This window comes from Tiliqua scincoides, chromosome 1 (genome assembly GCF_035046505.1).
Source record: "Tiliqua scincoides isolate rTilSci1 chromosome 1, rTilSci1.hap2, whole genome shotgun sequence".
Taxonomy (NCBI): Eukaryota; Metazoa; Chordata; class Lepidosauria; order Squamata; family Scincidae; genus Tiliqua; species Tiliqua scincoides.
In genome coordinates, this window is record NC_089821.1 from 75,958,438 (window position 1) to 75,984,896 (window position 26,459).

Sequence of the window (26,459 nt, forward strand, 5' to 3'; positions counted from 1 at the left end):
CTGTTATAATTATTTCATATTGATTTGTTGCAACTGCAATCAGGGACATTTGAGGTACTTTCTAAATAAACAATACTGTAGGAACTTCTTTTTTGGAAGAAACCCCAACAATTTTCACTTCACCTTTGAGATTTTTATGTGGCAAATGCAAGTTAAACAACACTGGGCGCAATCCGAACCCCTTATGTCAGTACTTTCCAGCACTGGCATAGCGGTGTCAATGGGACATGTGCTGCATCCTGCAGTTGGGTGTCACTCATGGAGGCCTCATCAAAGTAAGGGAATGTTTGTTCCCTTCCCTCAGAGCTTCATTGCCCTTATGTCACTGCTGGAGAGCAATGACATAAGGGATTAGGATTGCGCCCATTGAAATTTTATTCTGTGTTTTTTTTTCATAAGGCATAAAATATAGATAATGTCTAACATAAGTGAAAGAACATTCAGTACCACGCAGTACGGCCCATCCAATACAATACGCTAACTCTAACAGTGGTTAGTTCCAGATATTATGGAGGAAATGTGGAGAATTTGAGGGGATTCTCTGATAGCTTATGTGAAGAGAATTCATAAGCATTAGTACTAGAAGTATAGCACTATGAGCATTAGTAACACTTTGATTCAAATACTTTTGGTCAAACACTTGGGTCATCTTATCATGTCTTTCTATACCACTGCAATTATGCAAGTAGTGAAAAGAAAATGGAGTTGAATGACAGCTGAAGGCAGCTGCAACCCTCTCCTCCATAAGCCGTTACTGATCTTACAGGATTTGTTTTAATTTCATCCCCCCCCCCACAATATGTCTCCATGGGGGTCTCTCTCTCCTTCACAGTGTATTTGTCATTTGATGCTAGCAGCATGCTTTCTGCCCTGTTTTCAGCATCTCTAGTTAGGTCAGTTCAAATGCTATTGAACTTGTCCTCCCACCCATACTGTGTACATTTTAATGGTTCCTATTTATCAGGGAGCATCCCTTTCCTCTGTTCTTGTTGCTGCTTAAGCACTGTCGCTATTTGAAGGGTGTCTTTTAAAAAGATCAATGGGGTGGGTTGCCTGAGCTGCCGTTCTTCAGATTTCATCCCCTTCCCCCTTGTTCCCGGTTCTCTAGGAGTGAAAATCTCTGAGAGGAGGAGCAGATGTATCTTGATGCTAGTGAACACTCATGTAGGTGGACACAAAATGTCAGAATTTTGCTTGCCTCCTATCCATACTCTTAAATGCTGCTGAATGTTTGGAGCTGCATTTATTCTGTAACATGCATAGCCATATCTAGTGTGATTTGACACAATTTATGACCCAATCCTATCCCCTGCACACTTCCGCCACGTAGCCACACTGATGGAGTGTGCACTGCATGCAGTGGTAGTGGTGGTGATGGGGTAATCAGAAAGCCGAAGAGGTACGTAAAAATCTTTCACTTAACATTTACTTAATGTTACTTAATGTAAGTACAGGCAGCCTACTTACAGGCAGCCTATCTATAAGTACAGGCAGCCTCCTGGTAGGCTGCCTAGTCACCAATGGGTTTCCTCAGTCCCACGCCAGCTATTTTGCTGGTGTAAGCTTGAAAAAAGGAAGGTGGTGAGTCTGGGTCAGGAAAGGGGGATAGGATCTGGTGGGCATGACTGCTACTGAGATCCTCACCTTCCTACCTCTGAAACACCTTATGGTTTGGCCGTCTCCCCATCCCATTCCTCCCCCATATGACCACCTTATCTGCTCCAGCAACCATTGCCATGCAGGAAGGGCCTCTCACTGTTTGCACCTGTGGCCCTGAAGTGCATGACTGCCTCGCACCTTTTACAGTGCCATTGCAGCTTTCACAACAGCACATCAAAAGATCTGCTGCTGTAAAAGTCCAATAGGATTGGCTGTGAGGCTGCAATCCTATAAAGACTTTCCTGGGAGTGAGCCCTACTGAGCACAATGACACTTGCTTCTGAGTGGACATGACTAGGATTGTGCCGTCAGTTTGTTATCATGAGAACATGAAATATCATGCAATAGCACTGAAGAAAACATGTTCAAACATTTGTGGGATTCAAGAAGGGGTTCAGGAGACCAGAAATGTTCTTGACTACCCCCACCCAACCCTGCCCTGTTGCATGCCTGTTTGTATCTCAACAGCTCTTCTAGAGTTATTATGTCCCTGGGATTGTAATTTCACCCAATCAGGGTCATGTTATGAACATGAAGGCCCATTCTGAACTAAAAGACTGAGCCAGCCAGAGACATGCACAAACATAGTCCAGTCCCCTTCCTTGTTCTTCTAACTGCATGTGGTGAGGCTCCCCTTTATATGCAGCCAAGATACTAGGTTGAACATTACATGCTATGAAAGGCCCATGTGACCATGTTTCTATATCAGGGTGGTCAAATTGTAGCTCACGAGACAAACATGGCTCTTTGACATATAAAGTATGGCCCGCAGAAATAAGTTTGCTAAGCTCCTTTTTGCATCACAATTAATACGAAAGGTAAATAAAATATTTCCAACCTTAATAATTATTTACTGGGTATAAACTGTGAGTTCAGCAGATTAAAACATACATTTGATGTTCATGGTGAGTAAATATATTTAAAAATTTAAATGCTTCTTAAATATTGCGGCTCTCAAACATCTGAAGTTTATCATATGTAACTCTTATGCTAAGCAAGTTTGGCAACTCCTGTTATTTAGCTCTTTAGAGGCACCCTGGAAAACATTTTTTGGCTGATGAAGCCAGGATAAAAAAATATAGTAAATGAAAAAAACAGCAACGGGTGGAAAAGATTCTGCCTTTGTGCTTGAGTTTGTCATTTACCATACTATATTGCACACATAATACAGAATTTCCAAAAGAGTTATTTGATTACAGGCAACACAGCGAGCTGCCAACCTTGTTTGGATCAAAATGCTTTCCTGAAAGAAACTTCCAAGGCAAACATCAAAACACTGATGTTTCCCCAGTTTGCTACCATGGACAGCAAAGTAATAATTATAATCGACAAGAGCCCCCTTCACTTACACTCATCAGACAAAGCACACGCCCGAGAGGAAATAAGAAAAGAAGAATGAAAAAAACCAATTATTCTAGCTTCCTGAAGAGTTGTGTAACAAGGAAAGCTAATCACACGTAGGCACAAACAGCAACTCTAGGACTGGTTCTAAGTCACATTTAAATAAGGACATTCACACCCTCTTAAATACTTCATCTAGTTTGGTGTAGGGCAGTTATTAATTACTGTCAGAAAATGTAAACATCTCTCCTTCTTATTGCACAGTATGAGGGAGAAAAAATGTGCTGTCCTCACATTTGGCTGCAATGCATAGGAAGAGCTGACAAAATGACACGCTGTTCAATGAGCCAAGCACCTGAAATTGCGATTGGTAAGCCATCTGCTGCTGAATTAAGACTGAACTGGGAATGGATCCTTCAAAACGGAGAGGAGCCAACAGTGTGGACTGAAGTTCTCACTTTCTCTCCAACATCAAATGCACTTGGATATGCATCCTAAGGAGGGATGTCATGCAGCCGACTGTGCTTGTGTGACACGGCCACTTGAAAAGCTTGTTATGTGACTACACAACAAGAGGGGCACCAGATGTATTAAACTGCCAGGGAAGGGGTGGAATGAGAGGAAAGAAAGCCAGCTATGATGTTCAAGTTATAAATATGGATGATCTCACTCTTCCAAGAGGCTTGGCAGACATGAGCAATCAAACACAACACAGAAAAGGTGTGAATTACATTATATGGTGCCAGTATGACTCCTTGCTTTGTACTGGAAATGCTCGCCATCTAATTAAAGATGGCACACCTCCATCTTTGTCTTGTCTTTTTCAGCCAGCTATAATATTCCTCGCCAACAACAAATCATATCAGCTTTTTAAACTTTTTTTTTTTTTTTGCCCTTCAGTAGCTACATGCTAAAAGTCTGGCATGACCACAAGAGAGCAAGGTAAGAGTAGAACCATGTTTCATCACTTTGGGGTCAGCTGAAGCAGTCTGACTGCATGGGAGACTGACAGTGCTATCCTACCCTGTTTACACAAGCAGATCCTGTGATCCAGTATCATAAGGCCTTTTATGTTGGTGCAAAAGGTGCACCGCCATTAAATGCTCTGGAGCCACTAGTGGATGCAGGTGGCCGGAAGCTCCGTACATCTGTCAATGGCCCATCCAGGCCACACTGCAGGAAGTAAGGTGAGGTTGTGTCGAGGGTGGGGAGGAAGAGGTTTGAGGGGGGAACAAGCTGAAGGTAGAGAAACTGGCAGCAAAGATGCATGCCACATCCTATCCCTGGTATTCCAACCTGCCCTGACTCTTCCTCTCTTTAGAATAATGCCAGCTACATAGCTCAGGGGTGTAAACACAAGGTCAGTGAACCAAATGCAACCCCCTGAAGCTCTTTATCTGGCTCTTGGGCTCTCCCAGTACCACCATCAGGTGCTCTCAGTTGCTGAGCTATGCTGAGGTGTCACTGCTGAAAGGGCAGCCTGCATGATAATTGGTCTCTCATATCTTAAAAAATGATCAAGATTTGCATATTTTCTCTTCTGTCATTGCAGATAATGAGTTTTAGTGAAGAAGGAAAAAAAGTGCTTATTTCTGGTCATGACCTGCTTAGTGACATCACTTCCTGACATCACTTCTGGCCCTCAGTAGACATCATTCATGCTATTTGGCCTGCTGTATGAAATGAGTTTTTCACCCTGACATAGCTGGCATGGATCTTGGGAGGCCAATAGGCAATCAGGCGGCCTACTGGTTGGCAACCTTCAGTCTCGAAAGACTATGGTATAAGCCTACAGCACCTGGTATTCCCAGGTGGTCTCCCATCTAAGTACTAACCAGGCCTGACCCTGCTTAGCTTGCGAGATCAGACGAGGTCAGGCATGAGGAAGGTAAGTAAAAAACATATTGGCTTCCCCCTCCCCCAATATAGTATGCAGTGAGCACTCTGGCAGGGTGACTGCATACTGTAGTATGGTAGGGGATGTGATGGATTCACAGTTTTCTACCACTGTATAATTTTCTTTCTATCTATCAAGATAAAAAAAAATCTATTTAAATGGTTAGAGAGAAAGGGTTTGCAAGATTAGTGCAAATGTTAGGATTTACATAGGATTTCTTGGGGTCTATAACCAAATGGTAGACCATGTGCACTCTACCAATGACAAGTTTTACATTCTTTTCTATGGTAGGAAACTTCATACTGCAAGTTATGTACATACAACAGCCTGTTGGGATTTTATTCTTGCTCTGACAATGCACCAATTACAAACAAGGGTCAGAGTGGGATGGAAAAAACTTTCTCTGAGCCATGCACACAAGCGGGTTGCCATGTGGTGATAAGGGCCACAGAGAGGAGTTGACAGCAGCTTCCAGATGCCATCCATTTTCTGTGAACAACTGATACATGTAGACTTACACAGAGAAATTACAGTGAATTCCGATGATCCGGTGACTTAGCATAAATTATTCTCATAGGCCCGGTGTTGCCCACATGTTGACCACCATTATTGTAAAGCAATGGGAATCTGTCAGAAAATTGTTGTCTGAATTTGGCTAATAAGAAATGGAACAAGGACTACTTTCCACTAATTAACTGGCAGCAGGGGCTGCTGTTGACCAGACCATCTCATATCAATTAATTCTACTCATTTTCACCCCTTTGTCACTTTCAAAAGAAAAAGAAAAATAACTGGTATGTGTTTGAAATTCTGCTTTCATGAACATCTGGGACATAAGAATAGGAGTGGTTATTTGTTATGAAGTTTTATATGAACAAGGCGCTTCAAATAACATGGAGACCTCTACGTGGTCTCGTACATTCCCTCTGTGCTTCCAGATAAAGTGCATTATCTACTAGGCTAGATGGGCCACTACTCAAATAGCCCTTCTTACTATTGATGATGGGATGCAGTGCTTAAATTCATTGATACTTTTAACCACTCCAGTGCTTTGTGCATGTGCTATCTAGTGGTTCCCAAACCTTTCAGCACTGAGACCCATCTGGTCCACTGCTATGGGTTGTGACATGGTGCTCCCTATTGCGCCACAATGCCTTATCTCCCCAGAGGTTGCTTCCACATCACACAGGGCCATTAACCCACTCCATTGGCTCCAGAATGCCCCTTAGAAGCGACTTCCGATTTGCTGAAGCAAATTGGAAATTGGGCCTGCAAACCAAAAGTCACTTCTGGTCACTTCCGCAGGGCATTCTGGGACCCACAGAGGCCAATGGAGTGGGTCACCGACCCGGCATGTTAAGTCCCGATAAGGCACTGCAGCACTACAGGGGGCTTCCATAAAGGCTTTTTGGCACTATAAGGAGCATTCTGTCACAGCCCAACCCACATGGGATCACAACCCACCACATATCTGGTCACACCCACCAGTGGGTCACAACCCACAGTTTGGGAAATGCTGATCTAATCCATATGCCAAATGTTCCTACTTTCTGTAGCTTCTGATTATAAGCAACACTGGGATTCTTTTTTCTTTAAATTTCCATCTGCAGAAATAAATAATAAATCATTAATGGAGTCCTGCTGATGATGCCACACAGACCATAATAAACAATTCCTATAGTATGACTGTATTCATTACACAAAAGACCTGACACACCTCGTAGTCAATGTCCAAGTCATCCGAATCTCCCTTAGTCCGGAAATGTTGCGTGTGCTTGTCCACTGTGAAGTTCACTTGCTTATTGAATCGTTCAATGAGAACCGAGTGCCAATGCTGGTCATCCAGGAGGCTGCCCAAGGTGACTGACGTGTGGCTGTTACTGAAACGCAGCCTGGCATCTCCTGCAGAGGCAGTTAAAAGACATGGTTGTGACCTAGAGATCCTTTGCCTTTAACACTATAATGAATAGTAGCTAATAGCCTCTCCAGTCTCATCCCTCCAAGCTATCATAGAGGGTGCCTTGTCAGACACTAAGAATCCATCATCTTCTTATCTATCCAGGTACAGCTCTCTTAATGTCAAGCTGACCTTTGCACAGGATGTCATTTGGGAAGCTCAACTTCAAAAACTCCAAAGCCAAACAAATTCTTTAGATGCAGAAGGTACCAGTATCAATCGGTGGCATCTCCAGGTAGGATTGGGAAAGACCACAGCCTGAAACCTGGGAGAGCCACTGCCTGTTCAAGTGGACAATATTGACCTATATGGACCAATGGTCTGAGGACGCAATCCAGAGGCACCCATGGGTCGGTGGAAGGAGTGTTGCAAACGTGCCGTCAGGAGAACGCCTACTTGGGAGAAAGCCGGGCCAGTGCTCAGAGGAGCACCAGCGTGTAGTGGCTGACACAAGCCTCCACGCCGGCTTCCTCGCTGCAGCTTGCATCTGCCTGGCTGGGCTGACGCAAATCTCTGGGGTGGGATGGGAAGAGGTGGGAGGGAGGCGTTCCTGGGCAGGGGGAGGGTGCGCAGCCCCAGGGGCAGGTGGGCGGGGAATGGGGCGGGGCTGGGATCCAACACTTATGCTGGATCGCAACCCCTGTTCCCGGGGAGCTCAAAGCGGCTTCAATCCGTTCTGCTCTCCTCGGACTTGTGCCACTTCAGGAGGTGGTGCAAGTCCAAGGAGACCAATAGGAGAAAAGGCACCTTACCCAGAGATAAGGGGAAAAGTTTCTCCTTGCCTTTGGCTGTGCCGCCTTGGGCCCCTATCCTGCGCTGGATACAGTGCAAGCCTCTTGGCTTGCCTGTTCCAGCGCAGGATAGGATTGTGCCCTCACTGACTATAAGGAGGCAATAGGGAAACAATGAAGGTGCACATATGAAATGTACCACCACAAAATGACTATTATTGTCATGACCATTATTCAGCCCTCTGATCTCCAATTAATGGGTATGGGTATGTACTGTATTCTAATTCCAATGAACTGTTAGGAGAACACTTCAGTGCAGAAGAGATCTAAGAATAGTTCTGTCAATTCTACCCTGAATCTGTCACACTGCTTTATATGGCTGGATATCTGCAACCCAGGACATGTTTAGGGATCTGTATTGTCCTTTTATTGGATGACAGCATATATGTTCTGGCAATATTGCCTTATATCCAGATTTAAAGAAAATTTCTTAAAACCTAAGAACACCATCTGGACTAATTGAAAATCTGCACATATAAATGTATCAGATGTCTTACAACCATGGGTAATACAGCCTAATTGCTTCTGGCATTTCAAGCCATTACACACTGTGGATTTTATTTTAATGAGCACATTGTTATCTAGGCAGCTTTAAAGAGACAATCCAACAAAGAAGAATACTAATATTTTGTAATGCCATGAAAAGGACCCAACGTTGACCCTCTAAGAAAAACTCTGCAATGCCCCCACTCTGTTTTTATTTAGGAGATTAATACCCTACTTTTACCTGAAACAGTACTGAAGACAGCTAACACAAATTAAAATCAATAGTGTAAATACAATAATAAACCACCTAAGACGTTTTAAGGGTAGCAGGCAAATTTCAATAAAACAGTGGGAGCAAAATGGTGCAGTGTTAAAAACATAGGTGAACAGAGTGCTGAAAAGATCAGGATGTAACCATTATCAGGTGAATTTGCCTAGGGAGCAGGCAAAATCCTTTGTCAGGCAGGCATCTGCCTAACTACTGAAAGTGAGGAGCACTTGGAATAAGGTCTCATATCAAGGTCTTAACATGGAAGGATTTATTTAGGATTGGGCTGCCCCTCAAATGAGTCCTAGGGGGCTGGTCCGGAGGGTGTGTTTGCTGGTCCCCTCCAAATCATGTGGGAGAGGAGTATGTGCATGCTACACGAAGCACTGCCATTTCTCCATCTAATCAGGTGCAGATGGTTTGATAAGCTCAAACAACTGCGGAGAGCTTAGCAAAAGGAAGACGTGAACCGTGCCTCTCCCTCCAGAGGTTTGGAAGAAGTCAGCGGATATATCATGCCATCCAACCTGGTGAGGATAAATCTTGCCAATCAAGAGGCATGCACAGATGCTTCAGGAAGGAAGTGATGCATCAAGATAGATCAGCAACCATCTTTACTAAATGACCCTATCAGTGCAACTATGCCTGGATTGAGCTCAATGGCTTAATTTCCAATGAAGGGATGGCCAGCATCCAAGAAAGGCCTCATTTTGTGAGCCTTACTTGCCACTTGATATGCAGTGTTGCACACTGGTTCCACAGATGCCTGAGAGCAGAACAGGAAATGAGAACTGGTCCAGGTTTTACACCCTAAGACAAATTGGCCAGCAACCCGATTAGTAGGCTTAAAAGAAAAAGAAAAATTGGCCAGATACTCAGTGTTGTTATAATCAGTGTTGTTCAGCTGCCAGATTCCTTGCGATAGTTGCCAGATGATGTACTCGTGTCTAAGAGAACTATAGCAGGAAACATAAATAATGCATGCATTGAACTCACAAGTAAAGAGCTGTTTGTGTGTATGTGGCACAACTCATAGATCTTTCACTCTGGGTGGAGGAGAAGGTGGAGGTGATGATGATTTTGATGATGATGATGGGCCCAATCCTATCCAATTTTCTAATGCCTGTGCAGCTGTGCCAATGGGGCGTGCACTGCATCCCGTGGTGGGGAGATAGTCACAGAGGTCTCCTCAAGGTATGGGAACATTTGTTCTCTTATGGGCTGCATTGCTGCTGCACTGGAGCTGTAAAGTTGGATAGGATTGGGCCCTATGTCATTTAGGGTATTTAACATTTCGTTTCACTCAAACAACTGAGAGTGAAGCTACAAAATTGAAACATTTAATTTCATCCATGAAAATGTGATCTCAAAACACAAAGGACACTTTTGGGTTTTTTTGGAAAGAGATAAAGTCTTTGGGGAAACCCATAGCTTTCTTTTGTGTGAACTCGCTACTACTGGAATAGATGGTTTTTGATTTGTCTTGTTTGTTTGCAAATACTTCATATGATGTTTCAGTAATTCTTTAGCAGCCCTTTTGTAGAGAAGATGAATACTAAAGTGAGTTTACTTTTATCACCCATAAATTACAGTTAGGTGGTTGAGGCATGGTCCCTGGCTTATGCTGGTGAGCTCGTGGAAGACAGAATATTTGCATCAAGACCTTCCTGGCTTTTTGGTCCCTCTCTCAACTGTTATGCTACACTAGCACATTCCATCATCTTGAAAATACTTATGGGAAATTACTCAAGACTACTAAAAGTGAATTTAGAAATACGTTAATTGAGAAGGTGAAAAAATATATACCAAGCAGTTCAGTTCAGTTCAGTTCAGTAGACCTTTATTGGCATAAAATACAGAGAAAGAACAAAACAAAACAAAAATATACAAAGACACCACAACATAGACATCAGTCTTTTCCTCACATACTGCCCAGAGTTCCAGAGCTCTGCCTGGCAATTACCCCAGATAAAAAGGCAGCGACCCTATCAAGGGTCTCAGAGTCAGATGTGGAAAGGAGAGACTGAAGCATGATTGAGTCCTCCCAGCCCTGCATCCTAGTTAGCAAAGGGCCTAGATATTTCTTGCGTGAGACATCATGAAGTGGGCAGTAGAAAAGGGTATGTGTTATGGTCTCAATACAATCCCTACCACACTTGCATTTCCTCTCCGAGTAGGGAATACCACTGAACCTGCCCGATAACACGGCTGATGGAAGAGCATTACATCTTGCAAGTGTGAATGCTCTCCGAGCCTGTGGGCACTCCAGGTGATAAAAGAAGGAGGCCAGTTTCCCAAAACTGATTGGAACATGGAGATAGAGTGGAGAGCATGTGGTTCTGGCGGCACTAAACAGCTCTTGTTGTTCGATGTCAAGAATTCTTTCTTTGACGATTCTGTAAGCAGCATCACACCCAATCATGCCTAGCTCTGCAGTGTCCAGCCCTATTGACTTGAGCTTGGTTAGAAGATCAGTGATCTCTAATGGCAGGACTGAATCCGACAATAATTGGAGCATTAGACCAGAGGGGGTAGGGTTGAATAAAGTCCTAAACCAAAATTTCAATAATCTAAGCCAAGCAGTCGTCTTTAGCCGAATTAACCCCACCTCAAGACACAGAACCGAGTAGGGAACGCACCTGGGTAAACCCAAAATCTTCCGCAGAAAGGAGGCTTGAATGCGTTCTAATGGTTGGGTAATAGCCTTATACCAGATGGGAGAGCCATAAAGGACCAGGGAAAGAATCTTTCCCTTAAATGCCTCCAGAGCAGCTGGAACATAACCATTGCCGCAGGTAGAAAAGAAACGGGAAATAGCTGAGGACGCCAGTTTGGATGCGTTCTGCACTGCCTTACGATGAAAAGCCCAAGTGAGCCTGTAATGGAAGTTGATTCCCAGGTACTTGAAATGCTTAACCTGCTCCATTTTATTGCCATTACAAGACCACTTAAAAGCCTTCCATCTATTGGCAAATATCATTATCTTAGATTTAGCATAGTTGATTTGCAATTTGTTGGACAGAAGATACTCTTCAGTGCGATTCAGCAGACGTTTTAGGCCAATCCTAGTACGGGATATCAGTACTGCATCATCCGCATACAGAAGTAGCGGCACTTGGCTTGCGCCAAGCTTCGGGCAATGGCTATCTATTTCCTTCAGGGATGGGGCAAGGTCGTTTAGAAACAGATTGAAAAGCATGGGGGCCAAGACACAGCCCTGTTTGACCCCTTTGTTGGTAGCGATGGAATGAGTTAGATTCCCACTCCAGGAGCGTCTAACCCTGCATGAAGTATTTAGATGGAGGGACCTAATCAGTAGCAACAATCTTTTATCAATCCCCATGTTTTCCAACTTGGACCAAAGAAGCTCCCTATCCACAGAATCGAAGGCACCTTTCAGATCAAGGAAGGCTACATAAAGGCGAGCCTTGCATATCCTAACCTGCTTATGGGCCAAATGAGATAGGAACAAACAATTGTCCAAAGTTGATTTGCCCCGACAGAAGCCAGATTGCTCGGGGCCTAAGATGCCTTGCGAAGTAACCCAGAGAGTAAGTTTATTGCATAGATATTTAGCATAAATCTTACCTATTACAGAAAGCAAACTAACGGGCCGAAAATTTCCTGGTGTGGTAGGGTCACCCTTTTTATGGATAGGAATAACTGTCGCTGTAAGCCAGACATTGGGCAATAGGCCAGAACTGTCAATCACTGTAAAGACGTGGGCAAGTAACTGGGCCCACCATTCCGGATCGCCTTTTAAAAGCTCAGGTGGTATTTCATCTGGACCTGCAGCCTTCCCTGGCTTCAATTGCATAATTAGTTCTTTAATTTCCTCAGGGGTCACAGGAGGCCAGATAGGCAGATCCACAGAGGTAAAGTCAGGGTAGGCGTCTGGGGATTTGCTCTTATCGTAAAAAATGTCTGTGAAGTGTTGAACCCATGTAGATGATGGAATAATAGCAGGGTCGTATGTTTCTGATCTACACGAACCTGCTACAACTGCCCAAAATTGTTTATTATTTTTTTGTTGAATTGCTTGATGCAGCTTGTTCCACTGAGTTAAAACAAACCTTTTCTTTTTCTCTGTCAATAAAACACTTAGTTGTTTTTTAAGGATAGAGTATTTAACCAAACACTTGGAGTCATTGTATTTTCTAAAATCTAAATAAGAAGCCCTAATACACACCTTAAGATTCCTACATTCACTGTCAAACCAATCCTTTTTGTCAAATGCACCACAGGATTCAACCAACTTAGGCTTCGTACTCAAAACCTTAAAAACGTGACCAATAAAACCTTCAAAGGATTTGATTTGAACAAGGGGATCCGGATCCTGTAGAATGGCTGATAAAAAATCTCTGCTTGCTGGTTCCGTACTTAGACGATGGAAATTAGGGGAAAGGGCGCTATTAGCCACAATTTTATACCTACCCTCTTGATTTGTATCCATCTCAGCTTGTGATGGAACACTCCCAGAATGGAGGTCAAGGACCAAGATTAAAGGTAGATGGTCACTAAGGGTTAGGTCCCCAATGGCAAAATCTTTCACATGATGTTTCATTTTAGTGGAAACTAAAATGTAATCCACAACGCTGGCACCACGAGAGGATACAAAAGTAAATTCATCAGCGTTGGGGAACTCTCTTAGACCATTGAGCCAGATCATGTTAGAGCTGATGGAAAACTTAGCAAGGGCCATACCATTAGCATTATAGTATGCATCTTTGGACCGCCTGCTTAATGCGCAAATGGGGGGGAGGGAGCTGTCATCAACCACATCCCAGGCTCTGCGAAAGATATCTGCTGAATTTCCCACCCTGGCATTTAAATCGCCCTGCAAAAGAATTTCAGCATGGGGGTGGGCCCTCTTGAGGTCATTCATACATGATGATAGATCATTCCAGAGCTGGGTCCTTTGTAAACTATTAAGCAAAGGAGGGATATAAGTGTTGACGCAAATTAAGTCAATGTCTGCAAAAGACACCCTCAGTGCTTGTATCTTGCAACAGCCTGGAATGATGTCTAGAGGGCATGACTTAAACTGCTTCAGTACAAAGCTGGCTAAGCCCACCAAAGGACGACCATTAGAGGTGGATTTAGTTGCAGGTACTACAAAAGCCTTGTAGCCAGGGATATACAGATGGTCCAAAGCCCATGTCTCCTGCAACAGAATAATGTCAAAGGTTCTAAGATAGCTTAAGAAACCACTGTCATTTTTCTTATTCTTCCACCCTGCAATGTTCCAGGAAAGAATTTTTAGTTGGGAAGAAGTAGCAGGGGCTGGAGAAGCATTAATTAGTCAATCTTTGCTTCCTGATGGACACTCAGCACCAGAAGGATGATGAGACATGCAGCTACTCAGGGCTAAGTTGGTCACCGGAGAAGGTGTAAAATCCCTGGAATAAGGGACGGGAATTGCCTCAGTGGCTACTTCTAAAGCAGATTGATGAGCAGATGCTGGCACTGGAGGGGTCAGAGAATGGATTTCATAGGTCGAAGTTTCCGTATTATAATTGAGAAGTTCTGCTTTAACCCTGTCCAGGGATCTGATAATATTTATTTGTTCTGGTCTTGTGAGTTCCTTAAAGGCGCTGATGGCACCCTCCACAATGTCATCCCCCTCCAGCTGTAATTCCATTATCAGATCTTTAGCCAGCAATGCAGGAGGATCTGCCCTAGGGCCTTGTTCCGTTGACAAGGGGCCTTTGGGGGCTGGGAGCGCCCTTGCAATGAGTGAATGGTCGTCAGTAGGTAAATGCATTGGGAGGGCAGTAGTAATTGCATTAGCTGAACCTGAATTTTGGTCATTCACTTCTATGTCCCCAAGGAACCTGGAGGGTAGGTGGGAGCCAGGAATCTTTGGCAAAGCTTTACAGGACACAAGAGCTGATTCCAATTCCTCATCGCAGGGAGCAGCAGATGTTGCCCCTGATGGTACCCTATCCAGGGCTTTAGATAAGGAGTTCATATTAGGCTGTGATGAGCTTGGGGAAGATGACAAGACCTGGGCTGAGTCTCTAGGCAATTGTTGGATAGCCACAACATGATGCAGGACCTCCTCCGTGTTAGTTGAATGGCACTGCAAACCCACTCCATTGAGATAGTCCACCTCACTGGCTGATTCATTCATCAGCACAGGCTTAAAGGCTTCAGAAGGAGAGCTATCCATAGACTCATCTGCTCCAGTTAGGGGGGGTATGCAGACAGAGGGTGACTGAGCTCCCATCATCTCAGAAATCAACGAAGAATGTGCCTGGTCTGGTGCTTGAGGTTCGGTGCCAGTGCCAGAAGGCTGGACCTGCCATTTGCTATTAGAAGCTGCACCAGTTGAACAGCCAATTGTTGAATTAACTGGCTGGGAGAAAGCAAAAGCCTGTGGCTTGTGCAGTGAAGACTTCAAGTGAAGCAAAGCATTTCCAAGAGAGTCAGCTGCAGACCTTAACTCATTAGCACAAGGCAGCACCAAGGGGCTTGAATCAGGAGAAAAGCAATTGGCAACTCCCACGCTCTGGGTACGATGATCTCTCCTCCAGTGACTGGGCACAGAGCCAGCCTGCGCAAGGTTGGATGGAAGGAGAGGAGGGGGAGGCTGCATTTTGTACCTTGGGAGCAAAGGTTTAATAATCAAGTCGGTAAACACCCTCCGCAAGAAAATGCCAAAGGACCGAAGAAACAAACTCTTCCCATGCAGCTGGCCTGGGATCTGAGAGGTGCCAAACTTCAAAAGAAGCCGGGTCCAATTTGGAGACTGGGGAATCCAAGGGAGTTTTATGATTTCCTGCAGATCAACACAGTCAGCCTGAGATGGATCAAGGTATAATAATCTGCATAGAGAGTCTTTTGCCCTCAGTTTATTGGCCCAGCGCCCCTTATGAATGGGAGAATCCTGGAATTCCAGCAGTATCTGATTTTTCAACAAACAATAGGCAGCTTCTCCACAATCCAGATTCTCACGCAGCCCCAGCAGTTCAGCTTCCCCTGGCTTGTTAAAGTTCAGACCCAAAGCTTGAGCAGAGAGGGAAGGTAAAGGCGGTTGAATGGCCTTGTGAAGTGAGTCCAGCTGCGCAAGAATAGTATTAAGCTGTTTACATACAAAAAGGAGCGTGTTTCCAATGATAATATTGTAATCGCCCAACAAGGTCAAGAAGCAGTTACTGGGATCGTTCTGCTGAGATAATGACTGCTTATCCTGTGGAGAGGGAGCTGAAAGGGTGGGTGAGGGAGGGCAGGCTGACGCTGTGCCAGTATGACTGAGGGGAGACTGATAATTCCTCTCTGCCTCTGATTTGGAAACATGAAGAGCTTCATATCTGTTGGGAGAAGCGAGATTCATGAGCTCACCTACTGTGTCTGACCATGCTGGGAGATCCTCCAGACGTAGCTGCTTGGCTGACTTGATAGGAGAGTTGCCCTGTCCAGGGGAGTGTTTATGCCTTCTCCTCTTCCCCATCGAAGCAGCTTTTTAAAATCCACTGTAATCCAAAGACAAGGGTGCAGACTGGAAACAACTGGTAGTGTTGCTTTGCTCTACCAGGACTCAGGAAGCATCCAGAGGAGGAAAAAGAATCAAAGGATCCAACTAAAGAGAAATATCAGGGCATAAAGCAGGAGCACAGTAGCAGGGATCCTACCAGGTGGCCATCTTGAATCCCATCATATACCAAGCATATGTATCACACAGCACAATCCTATCCCCTGCCAATCCACAGCATGAAGTTGCTCTACCTGAGTGTGCTGCCTGCTGTGTCAGAGAGGGGTGATCAGTGATCAAAGGAGCGGCAGCAAGAAGTCAAAAAACTTTGTTTACTTAACTCCCTGTAGGCTGCCTGATGGCCTATGGGTCAGACCCACACCAGCTATTTTGCTGGAATAAGTCAGAAGAGAGGAAGGGAGAGGGGCAGATTGGAAAATCAAGGATAGGATCCAACATATGGTTTTGTCACTGAGATCCACCCCCTCAAGCCCACTCTGTGCCTCTCCCGTCTTTGCCCCAAACCTCCCCTGAACCTTCCTTCCCATAACCTGTCTTTTTTGCCACCTTACCTACTCTGATGTGGCCCAGGTGGTCTGTTGGTACAAGAGGGAAACTGCTGGCTGCTTTTGCTGACAGCTCCCTCATGCTTCGCAGCAGCGCACCATTTACAGTGATGCCACATCATTTATGAAAGCAGGAAGCAAGTTCCGCTGTCTTAAGAATAGGATTGGGCTGCTATCTGAGCATTCTCCTATACACGGCAACTACATTTATAACCACAAGTTAGAATCATGACTATGCCCTACCAGCATAAGTTATGGGTAGAGGAAATTCAGCACTATATGAGGCATCAGAGGCATCAGAAATGTATGTTCGTGAAATGTTCGTGATCAGAAATGTTCGTGATCAGAGGCATCAGAAATGTATGTGGCCTTCTTCAAATCACTTTCCATTTACATATCACTCCGAGAGTGGCTTCCTCAGAAAACAGAGCCTATTTTCCTATGCCTGTTTTACTAATCTGTAATTGGAGCTCACAATATTATCTTAGATCAGTGATAACTAAACTACAAGATGCTCAAACAGTATACAGACTTTTTTATCAAAATAAGTTGACTGTCTCCTCAAAAGCAGTCATTAAGAATGTCAAAAAACAACCCTGTTCAAAGTTTTGTTTAGAAATGGATATTCTGAATTTGTAATGAACTATTCTCCTCTCGTTAAGCATTAGTAGAATCATTTCTGATTAAAAAAGAAAAAGAAAAAAAGAGATTAGTTGAGGACAAAGCCCGTTAATGGGCTTATGCAACAATAAGGGAAAGGCTCTGGAAAATTGTCACTTGCATTTTAAACAAACATAATTAATCAGAAAAGAAGATGAGAGAAAAAAGAATAACAAGTTCTTTTAATGTTTTGAATTGACTCTGTTCAGTTGAAAATAAAATGCAGTTAAATGTAGATGTAGGCATTGACTCACATATTGCCACATTTGAACCTAAACTTGAGAGAGGTGGACACATTGTGCCATTGATGGATACTGGCTATTCCTGGACTGATTTATGGCAGGCCACCTATGGCCCTTTGGTGGCTGGAATTCTTGCAAAGAACACCGGACAGCCCAATCTAACCTAAATGAAGTGGTATCACCACAGCCTTCGCTGCGTTCTGTGGGGGATTTGTGATTGCTGAAGTTCTCCTCAGGAAAAGGGAGTATTTGTCCCCTTGCAATGGGGCTACACGAACCTGCATCAGCTCATTCACTGGCACAAGTCTGTGTTGCTCCATGAAGGTGGATCAGGCCAAAGAAGGGAGCTTAGATTTGGCGTGGACCACTGCAGCCGAACCTGCCCGCCGCCTGGTACCAATCCACCACCTCTTCTCCCGCCTTCAGCTTCTAACAGCAAATTCTAAGCTAGTTCTAGTCTACAATCAAGCTTTGCTTGAAGTCAAATCCTGGTTTGTACCATGACTTTCTTCTCTCAAATCATTTTTTTTTTTTTTTTGCAGCTTTCCATTGCCTAGAACATAAGAATTTCTCAGTTAATTTGTCAGAATTAATTTGTCAGTTAGGTCTAAAACATCTTCTCTTTTCACCTCTATCTGACTTAATTCCTTGGTCAGGAGGGGTCGTTTGTGCAGCGGTATCTGCCGGAGGTCTTCTGCCGTGAAGACAGATGCAAAGAACTCATTCAATTTCTCTGCCATCTCTAAGTCTCCTTTTATCTCCCCTTTCCCTCCCTCACCATCCAGAGGGCCAACCGCTTCTCTGGCGGGTTTCCTGCTTCTAACATATTTGAAGAAGCTTTTATTATTCCCCTTAATGTTGCTGGCCATGCGTTCCTCATAGTCTCGCTTGGCCTCCCGTATCACCTTCTTACATTTCTTTTGCCACAGTTTATGTTCCTTTTTATTCTCCTCATTAGGGCAAGACATCCATTTACGGAAGAAAGTTTCCTTGCCCTTTACAGCCTAACTTGGCTTGTTTGCCATGCAGGCGCCCTCCTGGAATTAGTCAAGCCCTTCTTCCTTTGCGGTATACACTTCTGCTGGGCCTCTATTACTGTTGTTTTAAGCAGCCTCCATACACAGTGGAGAGATTGGACTCTTTTTACCTTCCCTTTCAACCTCCTTCTAACCTGCCTCCTCATTTGAGGGAAGTCTGCTCGTCAGAAGTCAAGGGTTTTTGTGAGAGATTTGCCTGGTATTCTTCCCCCAACGTGCATGTCAAAACGGATCACAGCATGATCACTGTTCCCCAATAGCTCAGTAACACTGACATCTCTAACCAGGTCCTGAGTACCACACAATATTAAATCCAGAGTCACCTGTCCTCTGGTGGGCTCCATGACTAGCTGCTCTAAGGCACAGCATGTCAAGGAATCCGGTTTCCTTATCATGACCAGAACACAAATTGACCCAGTCAATATGAGGATAATTGAAGTCCCCCATGATTACAACCCTGTCCCTCCTTGTCACCTCCCTGATCTGTTTCCTCATTTCAAGGTCCCCTTCAGGTTTCTGGTCTGGAGGACAATAGCATGCCCCCAGTAATACATTGCTCCTCAGGCCTGATAATTTAACCCACAAGGATTCTACTGTGGAGTCGGACCCACCTTCAATCTCTACTTTGCTAGATTCTATCCCTTCTTTCACATAAATGGCCACCCCCCCTCCAATATGACCCTCCCTGCCCTCCCGTAGAGATTATAGCCTGGGATTGCGGTATTCCACTGATTCTCCACATTCCACCAGGTTTCCGTTATGCCCACTATATCAAAGTTTTCTCTAGATACCAAACATTCCAATTCTCCCATCTTCACTCAGAGACTTCGGGCATTTGCATAAAAGCACTTGTATAGGAAGTCCCCCAAGATGGGCTGCTTATTTGCTCCTTTATCCCTGCATCCTCTCATTGTGCCAACCCGTCTATCACATCCCATCATGCTACTATTCCCAGTTTCTTCTCCTACTCTGTCTTTGCCTTGTTGTTCTCTAACCTCCCCATCTTCGTCCCATAGGGATGAAGAGTCCCAAACTGGATGTCCCTCGGCTCCTGTGGGCCTTCCCCCAGGGATCAGTTTAAAAGCTGCTCTGCCACCTTTTTAATGTTATGCGCCAGCAGTCTGGTTCCATTCTGGTTCAAGTGAAGCCCGCCCGTCTTGTACAGGCCCCGCTTGTCCCAAAATATTCCCCAGTGCCTAACGAATCTAAAACCCTTCTCCCTACACCTACGTCTCATCCACGCATTGAGACCCTGATCTCCGCCTGCCTAGCTGGCCCTGTGCGTGGAACAGGTAGCACTTCAGAGAACGCTACATTTGAGGTCCTGGCTTTCAGCTTCCTACCTAATAACCTAAATTTGGCCTCCAGGACTTGCCGGCTACACTTGCCCACGTTGTTGGTGCTGACATGCACCACAACTGCTACTTCCTCCCCAGTACTATCTACCAGCCTGTCTAGATGAGAAGTGATGTCCGCAACCTTCGCACCAGGCAGGCAAGTCGCCATGCAGTCCTCACATCCATCACAAACCCCCCTCTCTATGTTTCTGATAATCAAATCCCCCACTACAAGAAGTCCCCAACCCCCCTCCTGCCGAGGAGTATCCCGAGTGTGTTTGGTTACCGAGTGCCCATCCCGAGTACCCGTCCCCTGGAGAAGGGGTCCCCCCTAGGGGATTGTTTCCTTCCTCTCCAGGATGACATCCTCCAGCCCCGAGACTTCCTACTCGGGCAGCTGAGGAGCTGCGCGCCTGAGGGTGGGACGAAGCCTGATCATCACTGGAAGTCTCCCTATGGTCCTTCTCTGCCTGCCTACTTTCCAGTAGTGCAAGAAACCTGTTCCCTAACCTGTTACCGCTGGCATTGTATTTCACTTAATGCAAAATGTCATGCACCCCCAAAGTGTATTGCTCAGCTTGAAGAATGTTACTGACATGAGATATGTGATCTGAGCGTCAGAATCACACTTGGATCCCAAACCATACACTTTTTCGACTGGCTGCTCCCTTGACCTACTGAGCCATTGGTCGCAGTTCCCCATAAGGGCTACAATTCTATAAACTGTATAGGGTGGCAGGTTTTTCATAGATTCTGCAGCTCCCCTGGCTGATTTCTGTGGCTCTCTGGGGAGCCACGACTCACAGTTTGGGAAACCCCTGCTTTAGAGATTTGAAAAAACCTTGCCAAAGAAGGGGTTCCAAAGTCCCATAAGCTCACTTCCAAATTAGAACTGAGCAAAAATTCACGGTTTCTTTCCTAACAACTCTTAGCACCAGCTTACTCCCCCCACCCCAATAACTCCTTACTCACTTCTCTGAAGGCAGGAGCAACAGTGGTGAGCAAAGACAATAGGATTTCCTTCCATTTTGGCCATCCCTCTCCCCTACAGTCCTGATGAAAAGAGTGCCAGGAATAATTTGACTATGTGGGGAGGTTTTTTTTCTCACCCTTCCTTTGTCTCAATACTCTGGATCCTCAACACACCAGGAAAGAAGGTTTAACAGCTCTTGGGGTAGCAGGCTTTACTGTACACACACACACCATACATGTCATAGATACAACTGTTGTGTGTTGTTGAAAAACTCCCTGAATTTCCTGCCTCAACCTTGTTGTCTCATGATGCTGGCCATGTCCTCTACTCCATCCAACCTGTAGGCAATCCAACTGTGGGCAAATCAAGCTGATTATTTGTTGAAACAAATTCGACTTAGAAATCAGCTGCTGGAAATAATGCAAGGACCATGCTTTATTGATCAAATACCTCTCCACACTTCACGCCTCACACTGAATAAATAATTCTTCCATTATCATCTGAAAACAATCAAAACGAAGTCTTCTCTAAAACAGTAGTTTCCTTATCCTGCAGCTGTTTTCAAATGCAGAGATGGTTAAATTAGTATTTCCAAAAAGAACTGAAATTAACAATGCTCATATAAAATTCATATTTTCTGACAAGCTGGCAGCACAACAAGCTATTTGTTTTATTGGGTTACAGTAATCAACATGTACCAAAGCACACAAAGCATACAAGAGGATAAAGAGATTGAAAATTGAGCACATTTCTAAGCAAACTGATCTGCATCACAGAGAAAGCATTGCTCTAGCAGCTTAAGAAGCAATGAGTAGATAAGGGACCGGCTAGTCACCTCTTGGGCAGGTACAGCCAAGCTAAGTCAAAGGCAATCAGCTCCCATCTTACAAATTAATGCCATTCAGGCAGGGTGGTTAAAAAGAAAAAAAAAAAGGTGGAAATCAAAGCCACACCTTTAAATGGACTTTTAAGGATGCAATCCTGACACACTTAATACGTAGAGGGCCTGAATTTCCAAGTAAACATGCTTAGGGTCAAACTGTTTGTCCCATGGTGTAAAAAAAAGTCATCAACAATTATTAACTGTGAGTTAGACTACACCCAATCAAGCACCTAACTGTGTGTCCAAAGTTGCCATGCAATTCACATTCATATGTGGAACCGTGGAACTAACTTCTGAGGAAATATATACAATTGGACTTGACACCTGACTGACTTCTGTGGGACTATTACTGCTCTCAGATGGGCAAAAAACCAGAAAATCTGACAAACATCGTAATACAATTATTTATAGCAAGATCAGATAGTGTGAATTGCAATAAGGACTGTACAAGACATATTAGAAATAACTGATTGGCAAAGGACTTCAGGCAATTTGTATATGTTAGTTTCATGGAGTTAACATAATGTGATGATGGTCATTTGCTTGAGAATGTTAGATGACAAATACAGTCAGCAAACACAGTGCCCCTAGAAACCAATATAATGGCAAGATCTGAGTTTTATTTCATAGAAAATAGATCCTTGATTTCTTTAAAAATTAAATTTCTAAAAGAATATGCATTAAAAGGCAAATTCTGTGCCACTGGAGCTGAGTAATCAACACTAGACTTTCACTATGGTTGATGATTTATCACCATCTAGACAAGAATTGCCACCCCAAGCTCCACTGGCCAGGGACGAGGACTCTTTAGGCCCAATCTAACTAGGAGAAATGCCATCGAACCACCACGTACACTGGCATGCAGACAGCTCCCCAGTGTAGAAGCCCTTCCCTAGTGCAGAAGCAGGTGCTACACAGATTGCCAGCACAGCAGTCAGAAAGCCACTCACCACCAATAATAGGGCACAAAACAGCTAGCAGTACAACCCTGCCAGCAAAGAGGTTGCAACAAGGTGAAGAGCAGAGTGGAATAGAGTGTGACAAGGTGGAGTTGGTGGATGGTGGATCCTGAATCTCATTCCACAGCCAGGCATGCCCCCAAAGGTTGCAAAGTGCTATACCAGAAACAGAGCTGGTGTAGCTCAGAGGAGTCCCATAGGATGCTATATTACAGCTGGAACAAGAGCATGAGCACTATAGCTCTCACCTCACCCCCCCACCCCCGCAACCAGACTCTGAACTTCAACAGAGCAGAAGATCTGCCAGACATCACTCTGGTACCCCTGCACTCTCAGCAAAGCAGCCACATAGAATCAGGCTATAAGTTACCCACAGTTAGGAGGAACCTAACTCTTCCTAGGAATCATGGTGTTGCTGGACTCCTAGTGAGAGGGATGGGGCAACAATGTGTGAACCAGACAACTCAGGATGTGTGCTGTCTTCCTGGTGCATGTGATGGAGACATTGCTGAGATTCATCAAACCTGATTACCACTACCCCTTCCTATTGTTCCACACAGGAACAAATGATATTACCAGAAGTAGCTTCAGAAGGACCTGAAGAGACTACAAAGTCTACGAAGAAGAAGTTGGGATCCAAAGTGGTGTTTTCACCCATCCTTCCTGTTGAAGGTCAAGCCACGGCAAGAGGAAGTAGGATCCTTGGCAATGAACAGTTGGCTATGAAGATGGTGTTGTTGGGAGTGGTTTGTTTGGGAGTGGTCATGGTTTACACTATGAAGGACTCCTAGCAAAAGATGGATTGCATCTCATGGGGACTGAGCAGAACCTTATCAAGAGGACTTTAACTTAATACAAAGAGAAAGGAGACAAAAATACAGAACTTAATATAAAGACAGGCACTGGAGGCAAGAAGACAAAAGATAAAGGAAGCAGAAGTCACAGATGACGCTTTCCTTAAAAAAAAAAAAAAATTAACCAAGTCTTCCAAGAGGCCAGCTGCAGAAGTAATGGGAAACTATCCTGACATTTGTTCATCTTGGCTGTAACCTGTCTAAGGGCACAATCCTAAGTGTGCCCTGGGCCAGTGCAAGTCCCTTGTGCCGGCCCAGGAGGGTCACAAACATGTTGTAAAGCACGTTTGCGACTCCTCATGTGTTGGCTGGGCCATTGCAGGGACTTGCACTGGCCCACGGAGGCTGCATCCAGCCTCTGAACCAATGCAGAGAGGTAAGGCTGCGTCAGTCAAAGCAGGGGTCTGGGGAGAGTGGGGAGGAGGCGGGAAGGCGGTGGGAGGGAGGAGTTCTGGGGTGGGGGAGGATGGGAGAAGGGCATTCCAGGGGGCAGGATGGCAGGGAGCGGGAGGCGGGGCTGTGACCTGGCAGTTATGACAGATCCCAACTCTGTTCCCCGAGCAATGTGAAGTGGCTCCAAGCCGCTCTATTCTCCTTGGACTTGCATCACCTCCGGAGGTGGCGCAGGTCTGAGGAGACCAATTGGGGCTGTGGTGGTTTACCCAGGGGTAAGGGGAAGAGTTTCCCCTTGCCTCTGGCTGAGCCGATTCTGCTAGTACAGTGAAGGCCACCTGGTCTGCCTATTCCAGTGCAAGACAGGATTGTGCTACAAGAGTGGAGGTCCAATACGTTTTTGCCTTGTCTTGCTGACAACTTTACCATTCAGAGGGTGGAGGAAGAAACAAGGGGGTTGCCTATGCTGGTTGAGGAAGTGAAAATGCTAAGGACCGTGTAAAAATGACTACATCGGACCCAGAAAGCACTATGCTACACTTATTCCTCCATCCCTCTCTGCATCATTACCTTCCGGGGCCACCACAGTTCAAAATAGTCTAAATTCATCACAGCGGCTATATTGCAGTGCACCACTATCCTCAGCTACACAATCTTCAGGAAACAGATTGAACAAAAGGATTCGCAGTGGACAGCTCATACACACATAGGTTCAAGGAAGAGATTAGGTTCAATAATTAGAGGTCAGCAGGCTGGGTCAACAGTCATAATTCAACCCCAGCCACCCAACCCTATCTAACTCTAATCCCATTCTATACATACACTGATTAGACAAAATATGTCATGTACACACATGACTGAAGACATAGTCCAAAGGTCTCTGAAGCACAATAAAAATGCTAGAAATACAAACGGACACTAAAAAAGACAATGTATGCATGCATGCCTTCAGATTACTCCACTCTCTCCAGAACTTTTTAACCAACAGAAGACTAAAGGGTGTTTCTGATGGGTCCTTATGGTGTGCTACTACCATTACCAATATTAATATAATGCAAAGAACAAAAATCTTGATGAAAGTTATGCAGAAATAGTTGAACATACCCAGATTGATGTGCAAAGACAGCCTTCCTTTCTGCAGTTCCAGCGTAATATAATCTCCATGCTGCCCTTCTCCATGAAACAGAACCCCATCTCCCTGCATGCTCTTGAACTTCAGGGAAATAACATCTTTTAGGGTGCTCATCAGTTTTTGGTTGAACCTGTAGAGGAGGGAGCTTCTCCCATCAAAGTCAGCAATATCGGATTCTGCAAGGGGGGAAAAAACGTAAAAGGACTTTAAGCAGAAGGGATCAATCTGTCTAAAGTATCTATAGATGTTAGGGGGAAAAGGTTGGGGAACATATTTTATCAAATAGAAGCATTTCTATGGATGAAGCTTGTCGCAGCTTTGATTTCAAAATGACTTAGGAACGGTTTACATTTTCACATAGATGCTACATATGAAAATCACTCCACGTGACAGCTGTTTTGGTGGGTCACAGTGGTGACAGAGGTAGTGCATCACAGAGGAGAGTGTGAGTTGGCCAGTTAAAATCTTCTCTTTCCACCGATTCTCTAATAGTTTCAAACAACTCACTCTCTGACCCAGGTCTTCAACATGGAACAGTAACACAGAGACCTACCTTACGGCCCAATCCTAAGGGGCAGCCCAATCCTGAGCTGCCCGGGGCGCCCCCGCTCGGCAGCACCATGAGGGCTGCCACCGAATCCAGCGCCTCCTGCGCTATTGCAGAAGGCACCTCGGGAGTAGGGGACATTCGTCCCATTCCCCCGGGTAAGGGAGGCAGCCCCACAATGGGGCTACTCTCTTTAGCTGCGCCCAAAGGGTGCCGCTAAAGTAAAGGCACTCATGTAAGGCACGCAGCCTCCAGAAGCGCCTAAGATCCTGCTGAGCGGAGCTCCGTGAATCCTCCTCCCGCCCGCCCCCAGGCAATCCTCTGGCACACCCCCCTCCCCGCATCACGCCGGCCTCCCCGCCCCCTCCCCACATCACGCTGGCCTCCCCCTCCCCGGAACACCCCCGCCCTGTTTGCCGTTCCACAGCCCGGCGGTCACAGGCACCGCCAAGGTGCGGAACACGGGCACCCACCGGGTGGTGGCTCAGCGCCGGCCAGAGCTGAGCCACCTCTGGTGGGAGCCCGGCAGCAAGCTCTGCAAACGTGCCTTACGGCAAGTTTGCGACTGTGGTCCGTGCCACAGAGGCATGGTGTGGACCATAGGATTGGGCCCTTACATTGCTATTACATGGTTTCTGAGATCATGTATGCGACATCAAAGGCTTTGAACAATTACTACCACCAGACAGTGATTTGCTAATCTGCAGTGACTCATTGTATATAGTAGACAAGCTTCACCATGTCGCCACAAATGGCATGTTGACACTTGTGCAGGAGTGCAAGCCACTACAGACAGGTAGCTCTCCATATGACACCAGCTGCCATATATAAAGCTGGAGCATGTGAAACCATGACATGTAAACAAGCTTCAACTTCTTATAATCAAATAAGATACAACACTTTACCGTTATGGAAAGCTTATTTACTGATATGACGACACTAACAGAATCACTGTAACAATAGTCCAGGATTCTTGGATCTACCGTCCAATGCATTCAAATTG

At 45.1% G+C, this 26,459-nt stretch overlaps 1 protein-coding gene across 1 annotated transcript in view; it reads right to left on the bottom strand.

Moving 5' to 3' along the window:
* Nucleotides 1-26,459, bottom strand: part of CNTNAP5 (contactin associated protein family member 5) — a 301,528-nt gene that overhangs the window by 210,623 nt on the left and 64,446 nt on the right. The window contains exons 6-7 of the mRNA XM_066621342.1: nt 24,882-25,085; nt 6,615-6,799 (exon numbers count right to left, since the gene is read on the bottom strand). Of these exons, the coding sequence (XP_066477439.1) occupies nt 6,615-6,799; nt 24,882-25,085 (389 nt within the window). The remainder of the gene's footprint in view (nt 1-6,614; nt 6,800-24,881; nt 25,086-26,459) is intronic.